This window comes from Triturus cristatus, chromosome 4_1 (genome assembly GCF_964204655.1).
Source record: "Triturus cristatus chromosome 4_1, aTriCri1.1, whole genome shotgun sequence".
In the NCBI taxonomy this organism is placed as follows: Eukaryota; Metazoa; Chordata; class Amphibia; order Caudata; family Salamandridae; genus Triturus; species Triturus cristatus.
In genome coordinates this window covers 280,230,743-280,253,236 of record NC_140585.1, presented here as the reverse complement: position 1 = coordinate 280,253,236, position 22,494 = coordinate 280,230,743, and the positions used below count along the sequence as shown (strand labels likewise).

At 47.3% G+C, this 22,494-nt stretch overlaps 2 protein-coding genes across 2 annotated transcripts in view; both read left to right on the top strand.

The window, feature by feature from the left end:
• Positions 1 to 22,494, top strand: part of LOC146854269 (protein mono-ADP-ribosyltransferase PARP12-like) — a 490,642-nt gene that overhangs the window by 145,661 nt on the left and 322,487 nt on the right. The window contains exon 6 of the mRNA XM_085652052.1: positions 10,542 to 10,710. Coding sequence (XP_085508178.1) covers positions 10,542 to 10,710 — 169 coding nt within the window. The remainder of the gene's footprint in view (positions 1 to 10,541; positions 10,711 to 22,494) is intronic.
• The window catches only part of LOC146854272 (uncharacterized), a 28,168-nt gene continuing 19,667 nt past the window's right edge, over positions 13,994 to 22,494 (top strand). The window contains exons 1-3 of the mRNA XM_085650307.1: positions 13,994 to 14,012; positions 17,230 to 17,987; positions 22,191 to 22,425. Coding sequence (XP_085506433.1) covers positions 13,994 to 14,012; positions 17,230 to 17,987; positions 22,191 to 22,425 — 1,012 coding nt within the window. The remainder of the gene's footprint in view (positions 14,013 to 17,229; positions 17,988 to 22,190; positions 22,426 to 22,494) is intronic.

The window sequence follows — 22,494 nt, the reverse complement described above, 5'->3', positions numbered from 1 at the left end:
ACTAGGACAAGTGCTTCTTATCCCCTCACACAGATGCTGGCAGAAGAAATTATAATGGTCCGCAGGGTGGGCTGTATGGCTAAAAACCGAACCAATTGTTTTGTTTAACAAATAAAAACAGAAAAAGGCTATGGGAGATTGTATAATAGTGAACTTTAATAATCCTGTGCAGGCGGGTTCAATTTTCCAAGCTCGAGGACTAACGGCGCATCAGTGGATCGTAAATCTGCTCTCCCATTTGGCTTTTTCTACCCGCCCAAAAATCATGATAGAGGGGTCACGAGGCACTGGAATTTGCCACAGGGAAAGTCGCGTCACAGCCCACTAAACTCGCAGGTCTTATCTGACACCGCTGCCCTACCTTTAAGTAACCGTTTTCTTCTGCTGAGCGAGCTTGATGATCCAAATTGACTGGACCTTATTCCTATCTCAAATACTCAGACCTATGTTATTTCTAATAAGGATCCTGTGATTATGACCCAAGACTTTATCAAGGTCCTTTGTTGGAACATTGCAGGGGTCCACAGCAAACTCTCAGATGACAATTGATTGGGCATGCTGAAGAATTTTTGTTTTATTTGTTTACGGGAAATGTGGGACACTAAGGGTTGCTTGTATCTTGATGGTTCTTCCTCCTTCCAGTTTTAGCTACCCACTCTTCTAGTGGGCAGGCTAGTGGTGGTCTCATAACTTTAATCAAACTCAAATATAATTGTAAATTTAAGGTTATATATTCCAAATACCAAACAATCTTGGGCACCCTTTTAATATTCCCTAGTAAATGTAGACTGCTCCTTATTAATTTCTATAATGCATTTTCAGTAAAAAACGAGACAGATGCTATTGCCAGTCTTAAAAAATTATGGACGATATTTTCCTGTTGGAACCCCCTTTTACTTTAATTATGTTGGTAGGAGATTTTAACCTGTATCCGTGTTGCTCCTGTTTTAATAATAATGATTCAGATTTTGAGGGGTCATTTGAAAATCGGGCATACCTCAAACATACACACCAAGGGGATGTAGCAAACAGGCTTATTTCTGAGTTTAATTTGGTGAATCTATTGGTGAGTAATCAGGATCACCTGGAGGTGAGCACACCCACTTTTAAGGGGGAGCATTGTAGTGTGATTGATTATAGTTTTGTTTCAGGCTGCCTCATAGCTACACTCTTAGATTTTTAGGTTTTTAAACACAATCTGAGCGATCACTATCCGTTAACCGCATCATTTTATTGGGATAATAAAGCGATGAGTTTAACACCCCTTTTATACAGAGCCCATTACATTGGCTGATCAGGGCCGAAGGGTAAGGTGGGCCAGATTTATTCCATCGGCTTTTGCCCAAAATCTTATTACCTCATATCATGCTGATTTCCACACCTGTTTGTCAGAAGTAGAGTCGCCACAGAGAATTTTGGCATAATTTACTAATATCTGTAGGTTTATTAAGTCTGCACTCCTTAAAACTGCCACCTTATCAGCCACCTGTGTGGAAAGATGGTTTGATCGGCAATTCTTCAGAACCCATAAAGACATCTAGAATCTCCTGCATGCTAAACCCCATAGTTAAGAAAAAGTTAAGAAGGCCAGGACGGTGTTTAAAAAGGACTGTAAGGAACGCAAAGCTCAAATCAAAGAAGAGACTTGGGATAAGCTACAAATGGCTAGTCAGCAACGTAATAGCACTGCTTTCTGTGGTGTTATCAACTCGTCTCTTTTTCATGAAGACCACTTTTCCAACCAGGCCTGTACCATTTCGTCTCAGGCCTGGGTGGATCATTTCAAGGCTATTTATAGCCTTGAAGTGGAGTCGGAACCCACAGAAGGTCCCTGGACAGAGCATATCTTAACTTTTAATCTGTTTGAGGTTAGAGCTGCTATTTCCCAGTTGCCTTTAAATAAGCACCAGGGCCTGATGGGGTACAAGGCTTGTATAGACTTGTGGGCCCTGATATTGACACTGCATTTAAATTCTGCTGTATCTGCTTTTTTTTCCTCAACCTGGTCTCAGTTCGTAATAGTCCCCGTTTAAAAAACAAAAAAAAGGGCAACAGATCTGACCCGCCTGTTTTAGACCCATTTCCCTTATAGACTCGGAGGTGAAACTTATTGGTAGGATTTTATTAAATCGCCTCACGGAGTGGGCAGAGAAGTGAGGCTTCTTGTCTGACCTTCAGTACTTGTTCCGCCCAAGTCTGGGACCAGTAGAGCAGACCTTGATTCTCTATCTTTCAACTTGTAACTTGTAAATGCACCAATGCCAAGAAGGGGACCATCCATCTGGCCTTCATGGACCTTAGCTCGGCGTTTGATAGAGTTAACCGCTCTAAGCTTTGGTCCATGATGGAACAGATGGATGTTGATGTAGTCTTAATTAATTTCTTGCGTGGTTTGTACAATGGTCTCTCCACCAGCGTAAGGTTCGGTCCCAATGGGGAATGCACTGAGCACTTTGAGCTTCAGCGAGGGGTGAGGCAGAATTGTGTATTAGCTCCTTTTTTATTTATTTTTTTATATTAACAACATAGAGCAGGCCTTGACAGTTGCGGGTGTTGAAGTTCCCAGAGTAGGAGGCCGTCCTATCCCTGCCTTGTTATATGCGGACAACAGTTTTAATGACCCATACTGCTAAAAGTCAGAATATGCTTCTTACTCTTTTTATTAGTTTTATGAACAGCCTTGACTTATCTAAAAAAAAAATGTAAGTCACATGTTATGAAATTTGGTCCATCGAATACGAAAACCATGAAATATGTGATAGATGGCCAACATATTAGAATGGTGGAAAAGTTCAAGTACATGGAGGTACAATTGGATTCTAAGTTTAACTGGCACTCGCTTATATATCAGAATGTTTTCTCTTTTCGCAGCGCGATATTTTGCATTAAAGAATTCTCCAGTCAATTGGGGCGCACTCATATCCAATCTGTTTTGTAGATTTACAAGGCCAAATGTATCTCCTTAGTGTGCTATGGTAGTGGAATCTGGGGATACGGCCAGGTCGCACTACTCCAAGTTGCTGAAGATACGTTTTTAAGGAGTCTTCTGGGAGTTTGTCAAAGCACACATTATGAAATCGTCCATGAAGAATTAGGTATGGATTTTTTAACTGATCAACTTTGCCTCAATCCATTAAAACTTTGGAACTCAAATTGGACAAAGGAGGAATTGAGTTTCAGTTAACTGATTTTGAAAGAAAGTCCTTACAGATTCCTTGGCTGGCATATGTGGCCTGCGGGCCATAGGGCGGCCGTATATGTTTGCTAACACCTCAAACATAACTCCTGCTGATGGAAAATGGGTTGAAACCGCTTTTAGGGACAAGTGTTTGTCAGAGCGCGAGGATGTCGCTTTAACAAAACACAGTATGCGACTCTCAATATTGGTGGAAATGAGCATTATTGATCCATATTTGACCTGGAACATGTCTCGCCACCAACGTCGACTGCTGACCTATGTTAGATTAATTTTATTTCCACGATTGGTCCCTTTTAATCATAGCTGTTTTAAGTATTCAGATCTGCCTCCTTGCAATTGCGATAACACATAGATTAATAATACATTACATGTGGTTATGCTTTGTCCAAAATACAGTGACCTGCGACATAAGTTCATATGCCCAATTTTATTGCCGCTGAATTTTAATCAAGTTAGACCAGCCTTACTTTTCTTACAGTTGTTGAACTCCCCTTCTATCTGCTTCTTTCTTGTAGGTTTTCTGATGGGAGTTCTAAAACATGAATGATTATGGCACTGAACTTTTGTATGTTGTTTTTAAATGACCGTCTTTTATGATTTTAATTATAAAATCGAATAAAGATTATGTAAATATGTATAGTGAGTTTTTATTTTTCAAAAATTCTAAAGGGACTTAACCAAGGGCCTAACGACTTTTTGTAATTTGGAAACATTTTGTCAATTCAAATATCAGAATTCGAAAGACCGTTTGAGTTCTGTCCTGTTATCAGCTGTTGACCAAGTCAGTCCAACAAATGCAGAGTTGTGTATCCCTCCGCTGATCCACCAATGTAGGAAGCTGGCTCTGTAAATAAAGTGAGTTATAGTGGTACTCCAAAGGTAGGCAGCGGTAAAAGTAGATAGCACCTTAGTGTGTGGGTGAGCAGTAAGGCTTTATCAGAGGGCAGTGTTAAGCATTTGTTGTACACACTCAGGCAGCAAATGATGTCACATGCTCAAAGACTGAGCTCAGACCAATTTGTTTGTATAAAGAATATTATTTAGTTATTTTATTTCTAGAGCCAAGCCGGGTGCAAGTAAGTGAAGTAAATGCTTAGATATCAAAATGGGACATCTCCTAGACAAAAGGTAAGTAATTCACTTTTAGTACATATGCAGTTGTTCAATTTTCCATACAAACCAACTCCACACTTAAAGCAGTTTTCAAGAAAAGCAGTCCGTGCAATCCTATGGGAGGAAATAGCGTTATTGGTTTACAATGTGTGGGAGTTGGTATTCTGGGGTTAACCAGGGTTCCCCCCAGGGTTAAGGATGCACTATTGAAACACCCTCAGCGGCACTAGAGCGGCTGGGTGCAGAGTGCTGAGGCCCAATGTTATCCAAAGGGGGATAGAGGGCCTCCGGTTGGTGGGTGCTCATGATCAGGCCACAAGGTTGTGGGAGCTCCTGTGGTTAGGCACAGGGCGAAGGGGGATCCGAGTTAGCACACAAAGTGCACCCACAGCGGCACCGGGGCGGCTGGGTGCAGGGTGCTGTTTTGGCGTCGGGTGCCTTGTTGTTTTCAATGTGATTTGCCGGTTTCGGTTTTTAGCTACAGGCTCACTCCAGGAAGGCTTCCAGGAGAAACCAACAGCTGGGCAGGTAAGTTGGAGGGCTCAGGGACGTAGGTGCACCTCTGGTTATCTTCTCCAGGATGCAGGCGTGTCTTTTGAGTTCGGATTTCACCTTGCGGGCCACTCGCGGTTGTGGGAGTCTCCGTGCAGAGGCTGCAGGCGACGCCGGGGAGTCCTGGAGGGGTCAACCCATGGTGGACTCTTACTCTGGAGCGCTGGGGGACCTCGCTGGGACCAGTGGGCCACTCTGACTCAGGCTTTCTTTGTCAACAGGAGGCTCAGAGTCTTTCTGTGCTGTTTCTTTTGAACAGAGCTGCTGTTCACTGGAGATCCGGTCTTTGTTGACGGCAGTCAGTCCTCCCAGGGTTTCTGGAGGTCGCTGACTGCAGGACAAGGTGATTTTTGGCGTAGGATCTCTGGAAGCTGCAGACGAGCCTGTAGGGCTGGGGCCAAGTCAGTTCTTCTCTGCAGTATCCTCTGCTGGGTGTCTTTTTTCATCCTCCTTCTTAGGTTGCAGGAATCTGTCTGCCCCCTAAATACTGTAGTTACGGGGTGTTTTAGGTGTCTCGAGGTCAGTAGCCAATGGGCTACTAATCTGAGGGTGACTACACCCTTGCAGTGCTCACTCCACGTGGGGGAGTGGGCAAATTCCCTAATTCTGATTGGAGAATTCCTGCCATCTTCAAGATGGCGAGCACTGAAGAGTAGGCTTCACCTTGCCTAACCCACCTGAGGGGTAGGGTTGGCGGAGGTGGGCACACCTTCTGGGCTGTGCTATTTTTTCCTGCCTTTCTTCCCTTCGACAAGGAGGGGAGACAGGAGGGGGCCTGCTCCTGTTAGCAGGAGAGGCTGACGGTCGCGTTACAAATGTGGCACGGCCTTTGAAGCTCCCCTGCCACAGATGGCTCTTCCTGCCCTGGAGGAGGTGTGACCACCTCTACCCAGGAAAGGCTTTGTTTCTGGGCTCAGGGAGCGATGGCTCCCACACCAGGGGTCCAGAAACATGTCTCAGGGTGGCAGGCTGGTGTGTACCAGTCTGGCAACCCACCAGAGGCTGGTCGTTTTTCAGGGGGGATCTCTAAGATGCCCTCTGAGTGCATTTTTCATTACATCCCACACTGGCATCAGTGTAGGTTTAATATGCTGAGAAATGTGATACCAAACTTCCCAGCTTTCAGTAAATCCATTATGGTGCTGTGAAGTTCGAAATGACAAACTCCCAGCACCATATACTTTTAATGGCATTACGGCACTTACAATGTCTAAGAATTGGTCTAGACACTGTAGGGGTAGAGGCCTCATGCAGCTGTACCCTCACCACTGGTATAGTGCACCCAGCTAGAGGGGTGGCTGACCTCTGCCAGGGCAGTGGGTTGTAGGCATGGCACATAGGGATGTGCGCCATGTTGACTCTCCACTTTGCTCTGCACCATAACGAGAGAGCAAGAGAGAGACTATAAATAAATATGTACACACAGGGCCTCTAAGGGTGGCACAATAAGTGCTACAGCCCTTAGAGGCATGACCGGGCCACAGTACCTTTTACAAGGGATTGACATTTGGCCAGAGAGGTTCCAAATGGGGATACATGGTACAGTTTTGGGAAAGAACACAGGCCCTGAGAACCTGATTGGCAGGGACCCAGGGAACATCAAGTCAAATTGCATCAATAGTCTGGCAAAAAGAGGCGGAGCTACCGTCAACAGAAACCCTGCTTCCTAAAACATGGTCTGCAAATCAAGATCTCGTAGTTACCCCCCCCCCCCCCTATGGAGTGAAGGACACCTGCATGCTTAGCAATACAGATGCCTCTATTGTATGCCTTAAATGCCTCCCACAACAAGGTGTTTTGATACTGTTCCAACGTTTATTGCAAAATATTAAACAATAGCATCGCAAACTTCTGCACAGAAAACCTCATTGTGCAATTCAATCACTGGGAAGCGCAAGGACAGCAGAGGAGGCGTAGGGCATGGGATATGTAGTGTCATTAAGACGGGTGAGTGATCTGATAATGTGCTTGGGTGTTGGGTGATTTGTGAGAGCATAAGCATTAGTTCTAGGGAGAGATACCAATGGTCAGTGTGCGACCAAACACTGTGTGGGGCAGAGTAAAAGGTGTAGTCCCTGCTTTTGAGGATTCTGGGCTCTCATGCATCTAGAAGGTGAAAAGATTGTAAAATATCTGAGAACACCTGTTGTACGTGGGGCTAGGCCACGAGACCAGAATCCGTAGTCGAGAGAAAGATGAAGAGTTAAGTTAAAGTCTCTGCTCATAAGAACATAAGCAGTGTGCAAGCGGGTAATGTGGGTTGAAAGCTCTTGAAAGAAATCTGGAGCATCCACATTCAGAGCATACACATTGATTTGCAACACGTACCCAACCGACAAGGTGGCGGAGACCAGCAGATATCGACCATTCGGATCTGCTGTCACCTCGCGTGTGATAAATGGGACACTTCTATGTATTAAAATGTCAACTCCTCTGGAGTAGAAGCTATGGCTAGCAAAAAAAAATTATTCCCCCAGGGTGATGGGTAAGAGTTGTATGGACTAGGGGCATAATGGGTTTCCTGTGTCTGGACAAATAAGAAAGAACCTGCCTCCCTTTGCAAGGATTATTGAGTCCCCTGGCATTCCATGTCATACAGTCAAGGGTCAGTGGCCCCCTCTTTCCTGTCTGGTGGCCCCATATATGTTACTATGAGCGAATGTCTGCGCACATGTGCAGGAATTAAAGCACATCTTGGTAAGTATATAAGCACAACCCCCATAAGAAGAAGGAAATATCAGAACGACAGAACACGCCTCCCCAGTAGTGACAGAACCAATCAAACGGAGTACTCCTGAGGGAGTGGCAATGCTCCGAAGGAGAAATGCCGAATGACTGAGTATAACACAGAGTGCATCAGCCAATCCAGCTATTCAATCAACTCAAAGAGCATATGGTGCCTCGATATTGTGTTATAAAGATGGGAGATGTAGAAGGCTAGAGTTCAGCGTGTTCCAGTGCAACCAGAGGGCCCGTCTTTACGATGCGGGAGCAGTCAGTGAGTCCACTGACGCCCGGCCGGGTAGAGAGCTGGAGGGTTGGTCTCCGGGTGCCATGGTCCCAATCCCATGCTGCTTACAGAAAGCGGCCGTATCCACTAGTGAATCGAAGATGTGTTTTCTACCATCCATCTGGATGTGCTAGCGGGCACGGTGTATAACATTGCATAACGCAAGCTGGACTTCTGAAGTGTGCGCTTGACAGCAAATTCATGGCACGTCTCTTGCACCCATGGTGTAAAATTGCGAAAGATAGACACAGCCATGCTTTGATTTTGCACTGACCCCCTTCTCTGAGGGAAGGCGAAGAGAAGTGTCCCGGTCTCAGTAATGGAGGTGTCGGGCAATGTTGAGATGTTGAGGCGCTCCCAGTACAGGTCTTGGACCAGGGGTTCTGTGAGCTCTCTCCACCGTGAATGAAGCTGGAAAAAGCCTCTCTACCAAACAGTTCAGACAGGAAGCTCTTGACAAATGTGTACATGCGCCCAGTGCTGGTGGACTCAGCCACTCCAGCTATGCGAATGTTGTTTTGAAAAGAGCGCGCCTCCACATCTTTTGTCTTGGCATTCAAACCGTTCCGTCTTCTCAAGGTGCTTGTTCACCCTGGTGCTGGCGTTCTCAATATCGGATATCCGCTGTTCATTGCATCCAGTCTCCCCTCATGTTTGTCCATAAGTGCCATCCAGTCGGGTAGACAGAGCATCAAAGCCGGAGTCTATGGACTTGAAACCAGCCCTCAATTCAGCCACAATTGCAGCATTATCTCAAGTGTATGGATGTCAGTCGTGGTCGTGTTCAGGTTCCCCTCTGCTGAATCCTCCACACTATTGAGCTGTGAATTTTTAGTCGAGGCAAAATTGAGCTACCGCTGTTTAGGATCGGTACCCCCATTTGACATTAGGTAGGCCAAAAACAGGAGGATCAGGGCGGCAGCGAGGTGCCTACCGATCACTCCACCCAAGAGGTCTTGAATCGGGCACACTCACTGGGACCCCACAGCAGCAGGACTCTGGGGATAGGGCGGCAAACAGTAGGTTAATTTATGCTCAGCAATGCTAGCAATTACAGGTGGCCGCATCCAACGATGCAAAATAGGCTCAGCAAGAGCGAGCGCCCCAGGCTGCTAAGCGGGCAGTGGCTTCGCTTGAAGAACACTTGACAATTCCAGACAGAAAATTTCAATCATCTAGGGCATTGGCCTACGAGCACTAATCATCGGAGCATGGGGGCCCCCATTGCAGAGTACACACCGATGAGGCCCGGAGCAGAATTTGGCATCAGTTTCAGGCGCCTGATCAAAAAATGTCTCCCAAACTCGGGCAATTCTGTACGCCCGCAGGCAGTACCCAGAGAAAGGCGTAGGGTAGCGCACCAATATGTAATGAATATCAGGGCAGGGACACTCACCACTCCTCGCATTCAACACACTGCAGGCCCAGCACCGCACCTCCGCATCCCCGCCTCTCCCTGGACTGATGGGCACCATAGGTGGCAGCCAGGTGAGTTTCGAGAGGGTCGATCTAAATCTGGCCTGGCTGCTAGCCGAGAAAGCGGCCATGCCATCATTCTCGCCCATGTCACCGCGGGGCATCTGAGGGCCATGTCAGGCCGCGACCGTCAGCAGGACCAGAGCCAGGCCCTCCTGGTTGACAGACGATCGCCCGCAGCGGCGACAGGCTCACCGTGATCAGGACACCATCATACTCCAGCCGCCTCAGTGGTGGAGCTGATATATGCAGCGGTAGGCTAAAGCAATGCGGCAGGTGTCTGGGCCTTCATATCCCAGCGGCCATCTTGGTCCTCTTCTTGGCTACGCCCAGATGATGTTCCTGTGTAGATGGCCGCAAGTTTTGTTTTTTGTTTTTTTATTTCTATTATTGCGATGTATGCTTGCAGTATAGAACAATTAATTGGCTATTGCATAGCCAGACCTGTTGTCTTTATCAATGCTTGCTTTTAACTGCCATTAGCCAAGATCTTTTGATTTTACTAAAATGGTGCATTTATGCTTACTTGTCGGAGGTGTCCTCTACCCCTCTTCAGCCATTTGTCTGTTGTCGTTTTCATCCATACTACATGACACAGTAGGTCGGCTCACTTTACTTGCTAATTTCACAATGACTCTCTCATTCTTCACTTTTCATAAGGAGCACATAAACTAATTAAGGAATTCCCTTCAGTGCCAGGAACTACTATAGCAATGTGTGCTTTTTAAGACCCCAAAAATATTTTTGCTTTTATCCAATGTGTATTTAAAAAAAAAAAAAAAATTGTCATCGACAAGGGCCTAAAGACTCCCCTAACAATGTTTTACAAAGAATGTGGCAAAACAGACAGGCTTTAGCAAAGTCGAAACAATTTAACACAAGGCCTATTTTCTTTGCCAATGCTTGGTATTTTTTCCTGCCTTGATCAGTTATTGTAGAGGCAAGATACACCTAGTGTGGAACATGTTCAATGTGTATGCACCTGTGCTTGATGGGCTAGTTGGAGACCAAGAACTGAAATCATATATACAAATAAGAAAAGGGTGATGCATTTTGACTGCTGCAAACTTGTCTAAACCAAACAGGTAGCCTTGCAACTGAGAAGCAGTCTATTGAGCCTTCATTTACTTTTTAGTGACAAAACTAAGCAATGTCCAAATAAATACAACTTTTATTTTTTTTTTGGTTCAGTGCAGGGATTCCTGGTCTGGACTTCAAACAAATGACCATCAGATCTTCGAAGGTCCGTCGACTGTCTACTGTGTCCTCTGCTGCCAAACCTCCACATTTCATATTCACCACAGAGTGGCTATGGTACTGGAAAGACGAACTTGGTGGGTGGAATGAATATGGACAAATGGTAAGAGAGTGGAGGTGTAGGGTGAAGGACGAGGTGTTAAGATTGATAATGTGACAAAATATAATAACATGTACAAATGCTGGACAAAAAGGGAAAATGTGAGAAAATTGGAAGGATACAAAGGAATGATCGATGGATTCTGGGCAAGGTGCAAATGGTACATTTTCCATTCCTTTGAGGAATGTTCCGATTGCATACTGAAAAGTAGGTCTATTGTGCCGCTTTTGGTAGAAGTAGATATAGTCCGGCTCACAAATCTTTGTGGCAGCTGTGTACATAACAAAAGGGGATGGGCATGAGACCTACCATGATTTGTAGGTCTCGCCTAGGTAGCGCTTGCGCTGTCTCTTTTGATGCATGCTGTATTCCGGATATAGGCATGAAGCTCCGCTCACTTTCAACAAATCTTTTTAATTGGCTCCTGTCACTGTCCTTTGTAAATGGTGGCTTTCATTGGTCAATAGGCTTAATTGCCCCTCCTTAGTACTGCCTATTCTATTGTAACCTCTCATGAGGAAAGACCGTTACATGTGTTGTTACTCATTAGGTTTTAATTACACACTCCAAGCTCTATTTTCTTAAATAGTTTTGTCCTGCCTCCTGTTGCATGCAGGATACTCTCTCCCGCAATGCTTTTTTTAATGTAGGCATCGTGGCACTCCTCTGCAGGAATAAGGGCTGGCAGCCGCACCTTTCTTTTATTATTGGTGGGGCCGAACGCGGCAGCATGCCTTTCTTCTTATGTTTATCTTTTTATTTTATTTTTTATTATTTTGTTTTTCACAATGGTGTCACAGGTTTCCTTGTGTCCTGCAAGATAATCAAGCCTTGCCCAAGACTGTTATGGGAGGACGTTCTGACATCATACTTATGCAATAAACCGGTGAGACCGCATGTTAGAGCTGCATGTCTAAAATGCCACTGAAACCTGTTGCATGACCTCGTGGCTTTTTGAGGGCAGAACACAACAAAACAGCAGAGAGCATATTCCTGCTGTGCCGATCGACAGAACAGTTATATCTGTGAAGATGGAATACATGACCTGCCAGACAACTTCACCAGTGTGCCCGTCTAGAGATTTCTGCACAGCGTGCCACCTATGGAAAACAAACAGTGAGTGCAGTTTTTAATCTAGCAGATTAGGGGGCCGAGATTTAACCTTTTTAACGGACTGCCATTTCTTTAAACTTTTCCATATTTCTAAATAGTTTATACTTTCTGGTGTACCCCGGTAATGTATGGCCTCCGGGGCTTTTAGTGGACCTCAGATGCGATAGTAATTAACAAGCTTTACAAATGCAATAGCCTTACATTTGTTGCAGTTGGAGGTATTGGTATTATAAATGCTACTGGTTTTTACCTAGCCATGTTGCAGGGTGCAGTACCATATGTGCCAAAAGAAGTCCCATGAGACTTTACTGCAGCTCGCAGGGACGTCCGTTTGGCTGTGGCATCAACGATTAAGTTGGGCACTACAAGACATACCCAGTGGTTGGAGAGTGGACTGCACACCCCCGATCATTTGAAAGACAGTCCCCACAGAATATTACGGGTCATGGCTAACCTGGCCGCTTTGATCACACGGTGGCCAGTATATTTGCATTGTTTTTTAGGTCTCGCTGAGCCAGCGCATGCGTTGCTCTGCGAGAAATTTAGTGTGTGGGTTTTCAAAGTGCTGCCACAGGCTTTTGGTGGCCATGCGCTTGCGTTCACGTGAGGGTGCACGCGCACAGCCGCCATCTGTCTTTGATCGCGATCACTTTCGCGGGCCGTGCGGCCGTGTCACTTTCACGGCCACGCGGCCAATGCTTGTTTTCTTTTGAGTTGAGTTTTACATGTCTGTCTTTTACCAATGAAGTTGAATCACTCGTACCCACATTTCCATCATACGTCTTGTGGATAACCTGTAAAACTACCCAATTGTTCCTATTAAATGGCTAATCGAGCCCAGCTCTAATTCATAGTGTGCTCACAGCTCAATGAAACCCTGTTGAAAGGGTATTGAAACATATATAGCAGGCCTTGCACTGTCCCTCACTACCTCCATCTCCGAACCAGAATACCGGTCGGTTTGCAAGGCTTCAGTGGCAGTCGCAATGTTCCCTTGTCCTGCTATATTCAAAAGTGTCGCACATACTCCCACCAAAAAGACACCCTTTATTTTGACTTTTTTCAGTTCGATATTTTTGTGGTTACCGATCAATTGGTCCAAGTGGAAGATAGTACATATTTCTGCGCTGCTATGCTTGGAGCAACTCTGGAATGTAATGCAACATTATAATTCTAATGACTCTTCATATTTACATCATTTATAATCATCAGACTGCACTTCCTTTATTTTCCCTGTAATTTGTTTTGCTGTAATTTAATAAGTTATTTTCATTTGAGATGATACTATTTGATATTGCATTTTATACCTTTAATTTTAATTATGGCCTTCCGCTCAGGTATTCAATCTTCAGTTTTCCAAGTGTGGCCCAGAGCTGCAGATATGGGTGCGTAATTAATAAATGGCCTTTAACAGTGGTTATTTCCCAATGGCATTTGTGTGATCAGGCTATTGGCAGCCGACCCCTTCCCCTTACAACCTGACCCAAAAAAGACAGACTGCTTCATGTTCCTACCACTGATCCTAGATTGAAGGCAAGCGATAGTTGCCGGCATTCAAGGCATTCCTATTGGCTGAGCCAGATTCCACTTTCCATAGAAGTGGCGAACTGTAACTTGCTGAGGGATTAAGATTCGCGTAGCCCTTTACAGCCGAGCCCTCCTCTTGACACCAGCAGTTCTCAGTGAGTTCATGTTTTCCTGCACTGGCTCCCACCCTTAAACCTCTGCACAGTGCTAAAAGCTGTTGCTCACCAGCAGGGAGTGGTTTAAGAAGGAGCCTTTAGAGTCGCCCAGAGAGAGCATTTGTGTAAGTAATGAAAAGAGAAACTAGGATTCTGGCCGTGTAGGCAGGGGATGAAGCCGAGTTTAGTTGCTGGTGTAATTAACCTGCTTAGGTTCTTCCCCTTCATTTTCTCTGAAGGGCGCTGACCAGGCAGCCACTTGGACCATGTGAAGCTCACACTGTAACTGCCTCCACTGTATAGTATCCGCATAATGTTTCCTCGTGGAGCAATTACACCTGTATGAAGCAGCCAGATAGTTAGCTTCCGAGTGGTCTTAACCTGCACATAGAGCCCACCCGCTCTAGAGCTGGGTATTGCTTCGGTGTAAGTAAGGTTCAACTAACCGTATCTGTCCTTGCACTTACACGTCGAGTGAAGTTGTAGTAGCCATGCAGAAGGTATCTAAAGGTATATATAATGAATGTGTCTCACCGAAGTATTTGGCTGCTCCTATGCTATGCCTTTACTCCAGGGTATGAAATTATGTTCACCATTTTTTGCCTCGATTATTAAAGAGTTAGTAGCTCAGATGCAAAAGAGGTGCTACAATGCTTTCTGCGAAAAAATATCGTGGAGGGATAAACTCAATGTTGGAGGCATATGAGCTGCAGATTACACACTGTGCATAGATCGCCATCTGGTGTTGGGCCCGGGTGTTTGCACTTGTTTTTGTCCTGGAAAGTCTTTAGAAGTCACAAGGTATGTGACTCCTTCTTTGGATCATAGTGCGCATGGGCATCGACTCCATCCTCAGATAGTTTTTTTCCGCCATCGGGCTCGGATGTGTTCTCGCGTTCCAGTTCAGGACCGTTTAACGTTTTTCTCTTTCGACGCGCAATCCTTCCCTTCTCGACGGTATTGTTTCGATCGCGTTTTCCAATCACACGCGACCCTTCAACTTCGAAGTCTTCGATTCCGGTCGTCGACGAAGGCCTTCGGGCCAACCTGGGCCTCATCTCTGGCTCATGGAAAGGACGCCATTCAAAAAGTGTCCTCGATGTGGGTTGAAGTTTCCCCACACCGACCTACATGAGGTGTGCAACCTCTGCCTCTCACCGGAGCACGAGGCCAGAGACTGTCCAGCTTGTGCCTCCTTCTGCTCCAAAAAGACCATCCGGGACCGACGAGCTCGAAGAAAAATGGCGCGCTCGTCATCTTCGATCCCCGACGCCGTCTTTCAAGAGGGCGTCTATGTTCCGGAACAGGGTCGGGTTGAGGAAACCATCAACAGCGCCTCCGAAGCAGATGATTCCGACATCAAAGACATCACTCCAGCTCAAATGGCAATGAGTACAGACGTCGACCCTGACCCACACCCCCCCTCGACATTGTCAAAAAAGGCTTCGGTACCACCTCCACCTTCGGGCCCAGGTGCACACCGAGACACTGCTTCCCATGCCCCGCCTACGGGCCCGGTAAGGAAGCATATTAAGCCTTTAGGCGACTCTGGCTTGAGTCAGCCTACCCTTGGTACTGAAAAACAAGCTCAGGCATCGAAGAAGATGATGTCCTCGTCCTCATCCACGCCGACTGCTGCTTCGACATCAAAGCACTCGGCGTCGAAGGCTAGCACTAGTTCCTCGGCACCGACAACACCCTCGGAGCCGACTAAAAAACACCCACCAAAAGGCCCCGATCCTAAGACTGGTCATTTAATGCTAAGCATCAAGAAAAGACCTCTGGAAACGCCTGCTCCCGCACCGCCACCAAAAGAAGAGAGACTTTGCTACCTCTCTATTAAGGACTACCCTCCTCCTCCTCCTCCTCCTCTATCCTCCTCCTCTATCCTCCTCCTCCTCTATCCTCCTCCTCCTCTTCTCAGATGATGCAAGGGGAGGTGCTAACAATCAACCCCTTGGGGACCCTACCCCTGCTGGCACCTCTAGGATGATTACAGTGTCCCAGGCGATCCTTAAACCCCACAGGATGATATTTATCCCTCGAGGCCTTCCCCTCCAGAGGACAATATCGGAGTCAACCAGCTCCTTCACAAAGCTGCCCAATACCACGGGGTTGCCCTGCATACAGACCCAGTAGAGGAGGATTTTCTTATGGTCACCTTCGATACCACACAAAGGTCCACCTAAACTCTGCCCATGCTTAAAGGGGTCATTAAGCATGCACCAGAGATCTTTAAAGACTCAGGTTCGAGGCATATGAGCTGCAGATTACACACTTTTGCATAGATCGCCATCTGGTGTTGGGCCCGGATGTTTGCAGTTTGTTTTTCCTCTTGGAAAGTCTTTGGAAGTCATGAGGTCGGTGAGTCCTGCTTTGGATCGTATTGCGCATGGGCTTTGGCTCCATCCTCAGATTGTTTTTTTCCGCCATCGGGCTCGGATGTAATCTTCGCGCTCCGGTTCCGAACAGTTTCCAGTTCGACGATCGACGCGGAATCCTCACCCCAAATCGCGGTATTGTTTCGATCGCGATCTCCTCAATCAACGCACCTTCTCATCGGCAAACCTTTGGTTCCAGCCATCGCCGGCGGCCTTCAGGCCTACCCAAGCTCCGGTCCCGGCTGATGGAAAGAACTCCATTCAAGAAGTGCCCTCGATGTGGGTCCAAATTCCCCCACACCGATCTTCATGAGGTATGCAACCTCTGCCTCTCCCCTGAACACGATACTCGAGACTGTCCGGCCAGTAAGTCTTTCCGATCGAAAAAGACTATTCGAGACCGAAGAGCCAGAAGGAACATGGCACACTCCTCGACCTCCGTTCCAGTCGATATCTTCGGAGACGACATCGAAGATCCGGGGCAGCAGCGCACCGCAGATGACCTCATCAGTGCTTCCGAGGCAGACGAATCCGATGTCGAAGACATCACTCCGGCGCAGAGGGTCGTGAGTGCTATACCCCCCTACCCCCCCCCCCCCACACCCACGCCAACACCCAAAAAGGCTTCGGTCACGCCTTCGCCTCCGGGCCTAAGCAAGACCAGAGATACTGCTTCACACACCCCACCTTCGGGCCCGGTGAAGAAGCCAAGTAAGCCTTCCGGCGGCTCGGGCTCGAGCCAGCCTACCAGCGGTGCCGAGAAACACACTCCGGCACCGAAAAAGAAACCGCCTCTACCTCGACACCGAGCTCCGCACCGAAGACCTCGGGGTCGAAACCCAGCTCTTCCATACCGACGCCACCTTCGGTACCGACCAAACCCCATAAGGCCCTCGGCACCGACACTTCCAAGCCGAAGCCCATCTCGGCGCCAACCAAGAAATCGGAGGTTCCCAAACCCGGTGTTAAGCACACTGGCACGGAAAAGTCTAGAAAGACATCGGCCCCGACGTCTTCGCCGATGGACCAAACACTTTCACAGGAACTATTTACACCGGAACCCTTGCAAAAGACTTTCACCAAGGATCCAAAAACTGGACATTTGCCACTCTCTTCCAAAAAGAGACATTTGGACAAACCAGCTCCGCCTCCACCTCCAAAGAGGAAGGACTCTGCTACCTCTCCTTTCAGAATACCTTTCCCACCTCCTCCACCCTCTCCACCTCCACCCCCTCCGCCCTCTCCACCCCCACCTCATCGCTCTCCGACCCCGTCTCCAGACGATGATGATCAGGGGGACCCATATCAGGATATAGGGGATGTGCCCCAAGACCCCACCCCTACAGGATCCCCAGACCCATGGGACGACTACAATAACCCAGATATCCCCGACGTCCCTCAAGATGACCGTTACCCTTCCAGGCCATCTCCACCGGAAGACTCATTAGGGTTCCACCACCTACTTCAAAGGGCGGCACACTATCACGGGGTAGACTTGCACACTGACCCCGTGGAGGAGGATTTCCTCCTCGACACATTTGATACCACACATAGGTCTACCTCCATATTACCTATGCTTAAGGGGGTGGTAAAGCATGCGCCAGAGGTTTTTAAAGACCCAGTTAGGGCCAGGGTCATTAACCCGCGCATAGACAAAAAATACAAAGCTGCCCCCACAGATCCCTCCGATATCAAAGGGCCAGCGCCACTAGATTCCCTAGTGGTTTCCACTGCACGAAAAAGAACAAATTCTCAGGTGTCAGGCGAAGCACCACCACCTGACAAAGAGTCAAAGCTACTAGACGCATCAGGAAAGCGCACTGCGTCACAGGCAGCCAATATATGGCGTATCGCCAACACCCAAGTTCTACTGGCCAGATATGATAGGGCACATTATGATGAATTAGAAAACATAATGAACCACCTCCCTGAAAAATATAAAACTAGGGCCAATGAATTAATTCAAGAGGGTAAGACAATAACTAACACCTCTATACGCTGTGCCTTAGATGCAGCAGACACGGCTTCCAGGGCCATTAATACTAGCGTCCTCCTCCGTCGCCATGCTTGGCTAAGAATATCCGGATTTAAACCAGAGGTACAAGCCTCCATCCTTAATCACCCCTTTGACCAGGAACACCTATTTGGCCCAAAGGTAGGTGAGGCCCTGGAAAAAATGAAGAAGGACACGGATACGACGAAGTCCATGGGAGCCCTACAGTAACACCCTCCTAGGCGCTCCTTTCGCCGCTCTTCCTTTCGAAGTACATCTAGAGGCTACTCAGATAACATGTCCACTTCCTACAAATCCCCCACTCAGTCCACCTTCACAAGGGGTTATCAAAGAGGCGGCTATAGGGGCAACAATAATAAAGGCGAGGCAAAACAAATACCGCCTGCTCTGCCACACCGCCTACCCAATGACTTCCCCCCGCTCCCTCCAGATTATCCCACTCCGGTCCGGGGCAGACTTCAAAATTTCCTTCATGTCTGGCAGACCATCACCTCAGACAAATGGGCGACCCAAATTATTCGGTCAGGATACTGCCTGGAATTAACATCTACCCCCCCAAACATTCCACCCAGGCAACGCCCAATGTCACAAGAACATTCTACATTACTAAAGCAGGAGGTAATCTCCCTCCTACAAAAACAGGCAATAGAACACGTTCCCGTCAATCAACAAAATTTAGGGGTCCACTCCCTATATTTTCTAATACCAAAAAGGGACGAGACTCTACGACCTATTCTAGATCTCCGGCCCCTAGACACATACATACACTCAGACCATTTTCACATGGTAACGCTTCAGCAGGTACTTCTGCTCCTCTCCCAGAACGACTTTCTCACCACACTGGACTTGAAAGACGCATACTTCCACATTCCAGTACACCATGCTCACAGAAAGTACCTCAGATTTGTAGTGGACGGACAACACTATCAGTTCAAGGTGCTCCCATTCGGAGTCGCAACAGCACCACGGGTATTCACCAAGTGCCTAGCAGTAGTGGCGGCACACCTCAGAAGACAGCACATTCACGTCTTCCCATACTTGGACGACTGGCTCATAAAAGCCACTTCATACAACCAATGTGTACACCACACCGCCACCACAATCCAACTACTGCACCAACTAGGCTTCACGGTGAGCCACCAAAAGTCCCAGCTAACACCATCCCACATAACACAATACCTCGGTGCCACCATAGACACCTCAAAAGCAATAGCCTACCCCAATCCGGCCAGGATTGCAAGCATTCAGGCTTTGCGACAAAAATTTGTCATTCACCACTCCCTTCCAGCAAGAGTGTTTATGCAACTGATAGGGATGATGGCCTCTTGCATTTTCATAGTGCCTCACGCAAGACTCCAGATGCGTCCACTCCAAGAGTGCTTAGCGTGCCAATGGAACCATGCCCAGGGGCAACTGACAGATTTGGTGTTGGTAGACGGTCGCACCCATCGCTCTCTGCAGTGGTGGAACACCACAAACCTTTCCAAAGGTCGACCGTTCCTGGACCCGGTTCCCCAAATAATACTAACAACGGATGCATCGCTCTCCGGCTGGGGAGCTCATCTATTACACCTCACAGTGCAGGGCACATGGACGCAGCAACAAAAGTTAATCCATATCAACCATCTGGAGTTACTAGCAATCTTTCTAGCCCTGAAATCCTTTCAACCACGGATTTCAGGCAAGGCAGTCCTCATTCGCACAGACAACATGACGGCCATGTATTACATTCAAAAACAAGGCGGCACACACTCTCCACAGCTCTCTCAATTAGCACAGAGCATATGGAGATGAGCAATTCCACACAAAATCTTTCTCCTAGCGCAACATCTCCCAGGAGTCCAAAACACGGTGGCAGATCTGCTCAGCAGACAGTCACAACAGATCCATGAGTGGGAACTTCACCCACAGGTTCTTCATCCGTTCTTTCAAATGTGGGGGCATCCACAGATAGACCTCTTCGCCACCCACGAAAACACAAAATGCCCAAGCTTCGCCGCCAGATACCCACACCCATTGTCCGAAGGAAATGCGATATGGATGAACTGGTCAGTCAAATTTGCGTACGCTTTTCCGCCTCTCCCACTCATTCCATTAGTGGTGCGAAAACTACAACAGCACTCCCTCGCACTAATCCTAGTAGCTCCAACATGGGCCAGACAACCATGGTACAACACGCTGCTGGAACTCTCAGTAGTACCACACCAAAAGCTACACCTCTAACCATGCCTCCTAACCCAGAACCATGGAGAGATCACACACCCGGACCCAGCTCAGCTCAACCTTACGATCTGGCTCCTGAAATCCTAGAATTCGGGTACCTAAACCTTCCCCCTGACTGTATCAACGTCATCAGAGAAGCTAGACGCCCTACCACTAGAGCCTGCTACGCTGCTAAGTGGAAAAGATTTGTTGTTTATTGCCACAACAACACAATCAATCCTCTAGACGTGTCTATACAACACATCATATGCTACTTACTCCACCTACAAAGGTGTAATCTAGCCTATACCTCCATTCGGCTACACCTCGCAGCAATTGCAGCTTACTTACAAAACAGGCAGCACCTATCACTTTTCAGAGTACCTGCCATTAAAGCCTTCATGGAAGGCCTCAAAAGAATAATTCCCCCCAGAGTACCACCCTCACCTGTGTGGAACTTAAATATTGTTCTCACAAGGCTCATGGGGCCTCCCTTCGAACCTTTGCATAAGTGCGAACTACAATTCCTCACATGGAAAACAGCTTTCCTTGTAACCATCACTTCCCTTAGAAGGGTCAGTGAGATACAAGCACTTACCATACAACAACATTTTCTTCAAATGCACCAGAACAAGGTTGTTCTCCGTACCAACCCAAAATTCCTACCTAAAGTCATTTCCCCTTTTCACCTAAACCAATCTGTAGAATTACCAGTATTTTTCTCGCCACCGCAGACCGTTGCAGAAAGGGCCCTGCACACACTAGATGTCAAACGAGCCTTACTTTACTATATCCAAAGAACACAACCTTTCAGAAAGGCCAAACAACTGTTTGTCTCTTTCTCTCCACCACACAAGGGCAACCCCATCTCAAAATCTGGGATAGCTAGGTGGATTGTAAAATGCATCCGGATTTGCTACCACAAAGCAAAACTAACGCTATCCGTTCCCCCTAAAGGCCATTCTACACGGAAGATAGGGGCTTCCATGGCTTTTCTAGGGAACATCCCATTAGATGATATCTGCAAAGCAGCTACGTGGTCAACACCGCACACTTTCACTAAGCACTATTGTGTAGATGTGCAAACCAAGCAACAAGCTAGTGTGGGCCAGACTGTACTAAAAACACTATTTCAAACCACTGCAACAGATACCGGTGGTCGCCGCTAAGGTTGGGAACTGCTATATAGTCTATGCAAAAGTGTGTAATCTGCAGCTCATATGCCTCGAACGGAATATGCTACTTACCAGTATGCATCTGTTCTTGGCATGTAGAGCTGCAGATCTACACACGCCCACCCGCCTCCCCGGCTACCTGTATCTGTTCCAGTTTATCTTATTTAGATACAACACACATGGGTTTCTTCACTGTTGTTACTACGCTCCATCTTTCCCTGCTGGCGAAAAACAATCTGAGGATGGAGCCGAAGCCCAATGCGCAATACGATCCAAAGGAGGAGTCACCGACCTCGTGACTTCCAAAGACTTTCCAAGAGGAAAAACAAACTGCAAACATCCGGGCCCAACACCAGATGGCGATCTATGCAAAAGTGTGTAGATCTGCAGCTCTACATGCCAAGAACAGATGCATACTGGTAAGTAGCATATTCCTTACAGCTCAAGTCATTAACCCGAGAATAGAAAAGAAGTATAAAGCTACTCCTACTGACCCAGTATACATTAAAGACTCCGCACCACTAGACTCCTTAGTAGTATCTAATGCAAGGAAGATGGCAAATTCCCAAACATCAGGTGACGCACCACCACCAGATAAGGAATCAAAACTCCTAGACGCCTCTGGCAAACGCACAGCGCACAGGCTGCAAACATTTGGCGCATTGCTATTACACAAGCGCTGCTAGCCAGGTATGACCGGACACATTATGATGAGCTTGAGTCCATAATGCAGCACCTCCCGGACAAATATAAAAACAGGGCCAGTGAACTCATCCAGGAGGGTAAAACCATCACTAACGCCTCCATCAGATGTGCCCTAGATGCAGCAGATACTGCCTCAAGGGCAATAAACACCAGTGTCCTTTTGCGCAGGCATGCCTGGTTACGCATATCAGGTTTTAAACCCGAAGTCCAGAGTTCTATACTCAATCAGCCTTTTGATGAGCAGCAACTATTTGGCCCTAATGTAGACGTATCCCTTGAGAAAATGAAAAAGGATACAGACACCGCCAAATCTATGGGAGCCTTGCAATCACAAGCTCCCAGATGGTCCTTTCGTCGCTCATCCTTCAGAAGCACCCATAGAGGCTTCTCCTCAGATAGCCCCTCCACCTCTTACAAGGCTCCCACCCAATCCACCTTTACTAGAGGTTACCAAAGGGGTGGTTACAGGGGGAACAACAGCAAAGGCAGAGGCAAAAACAACAACTCCCGCTCTG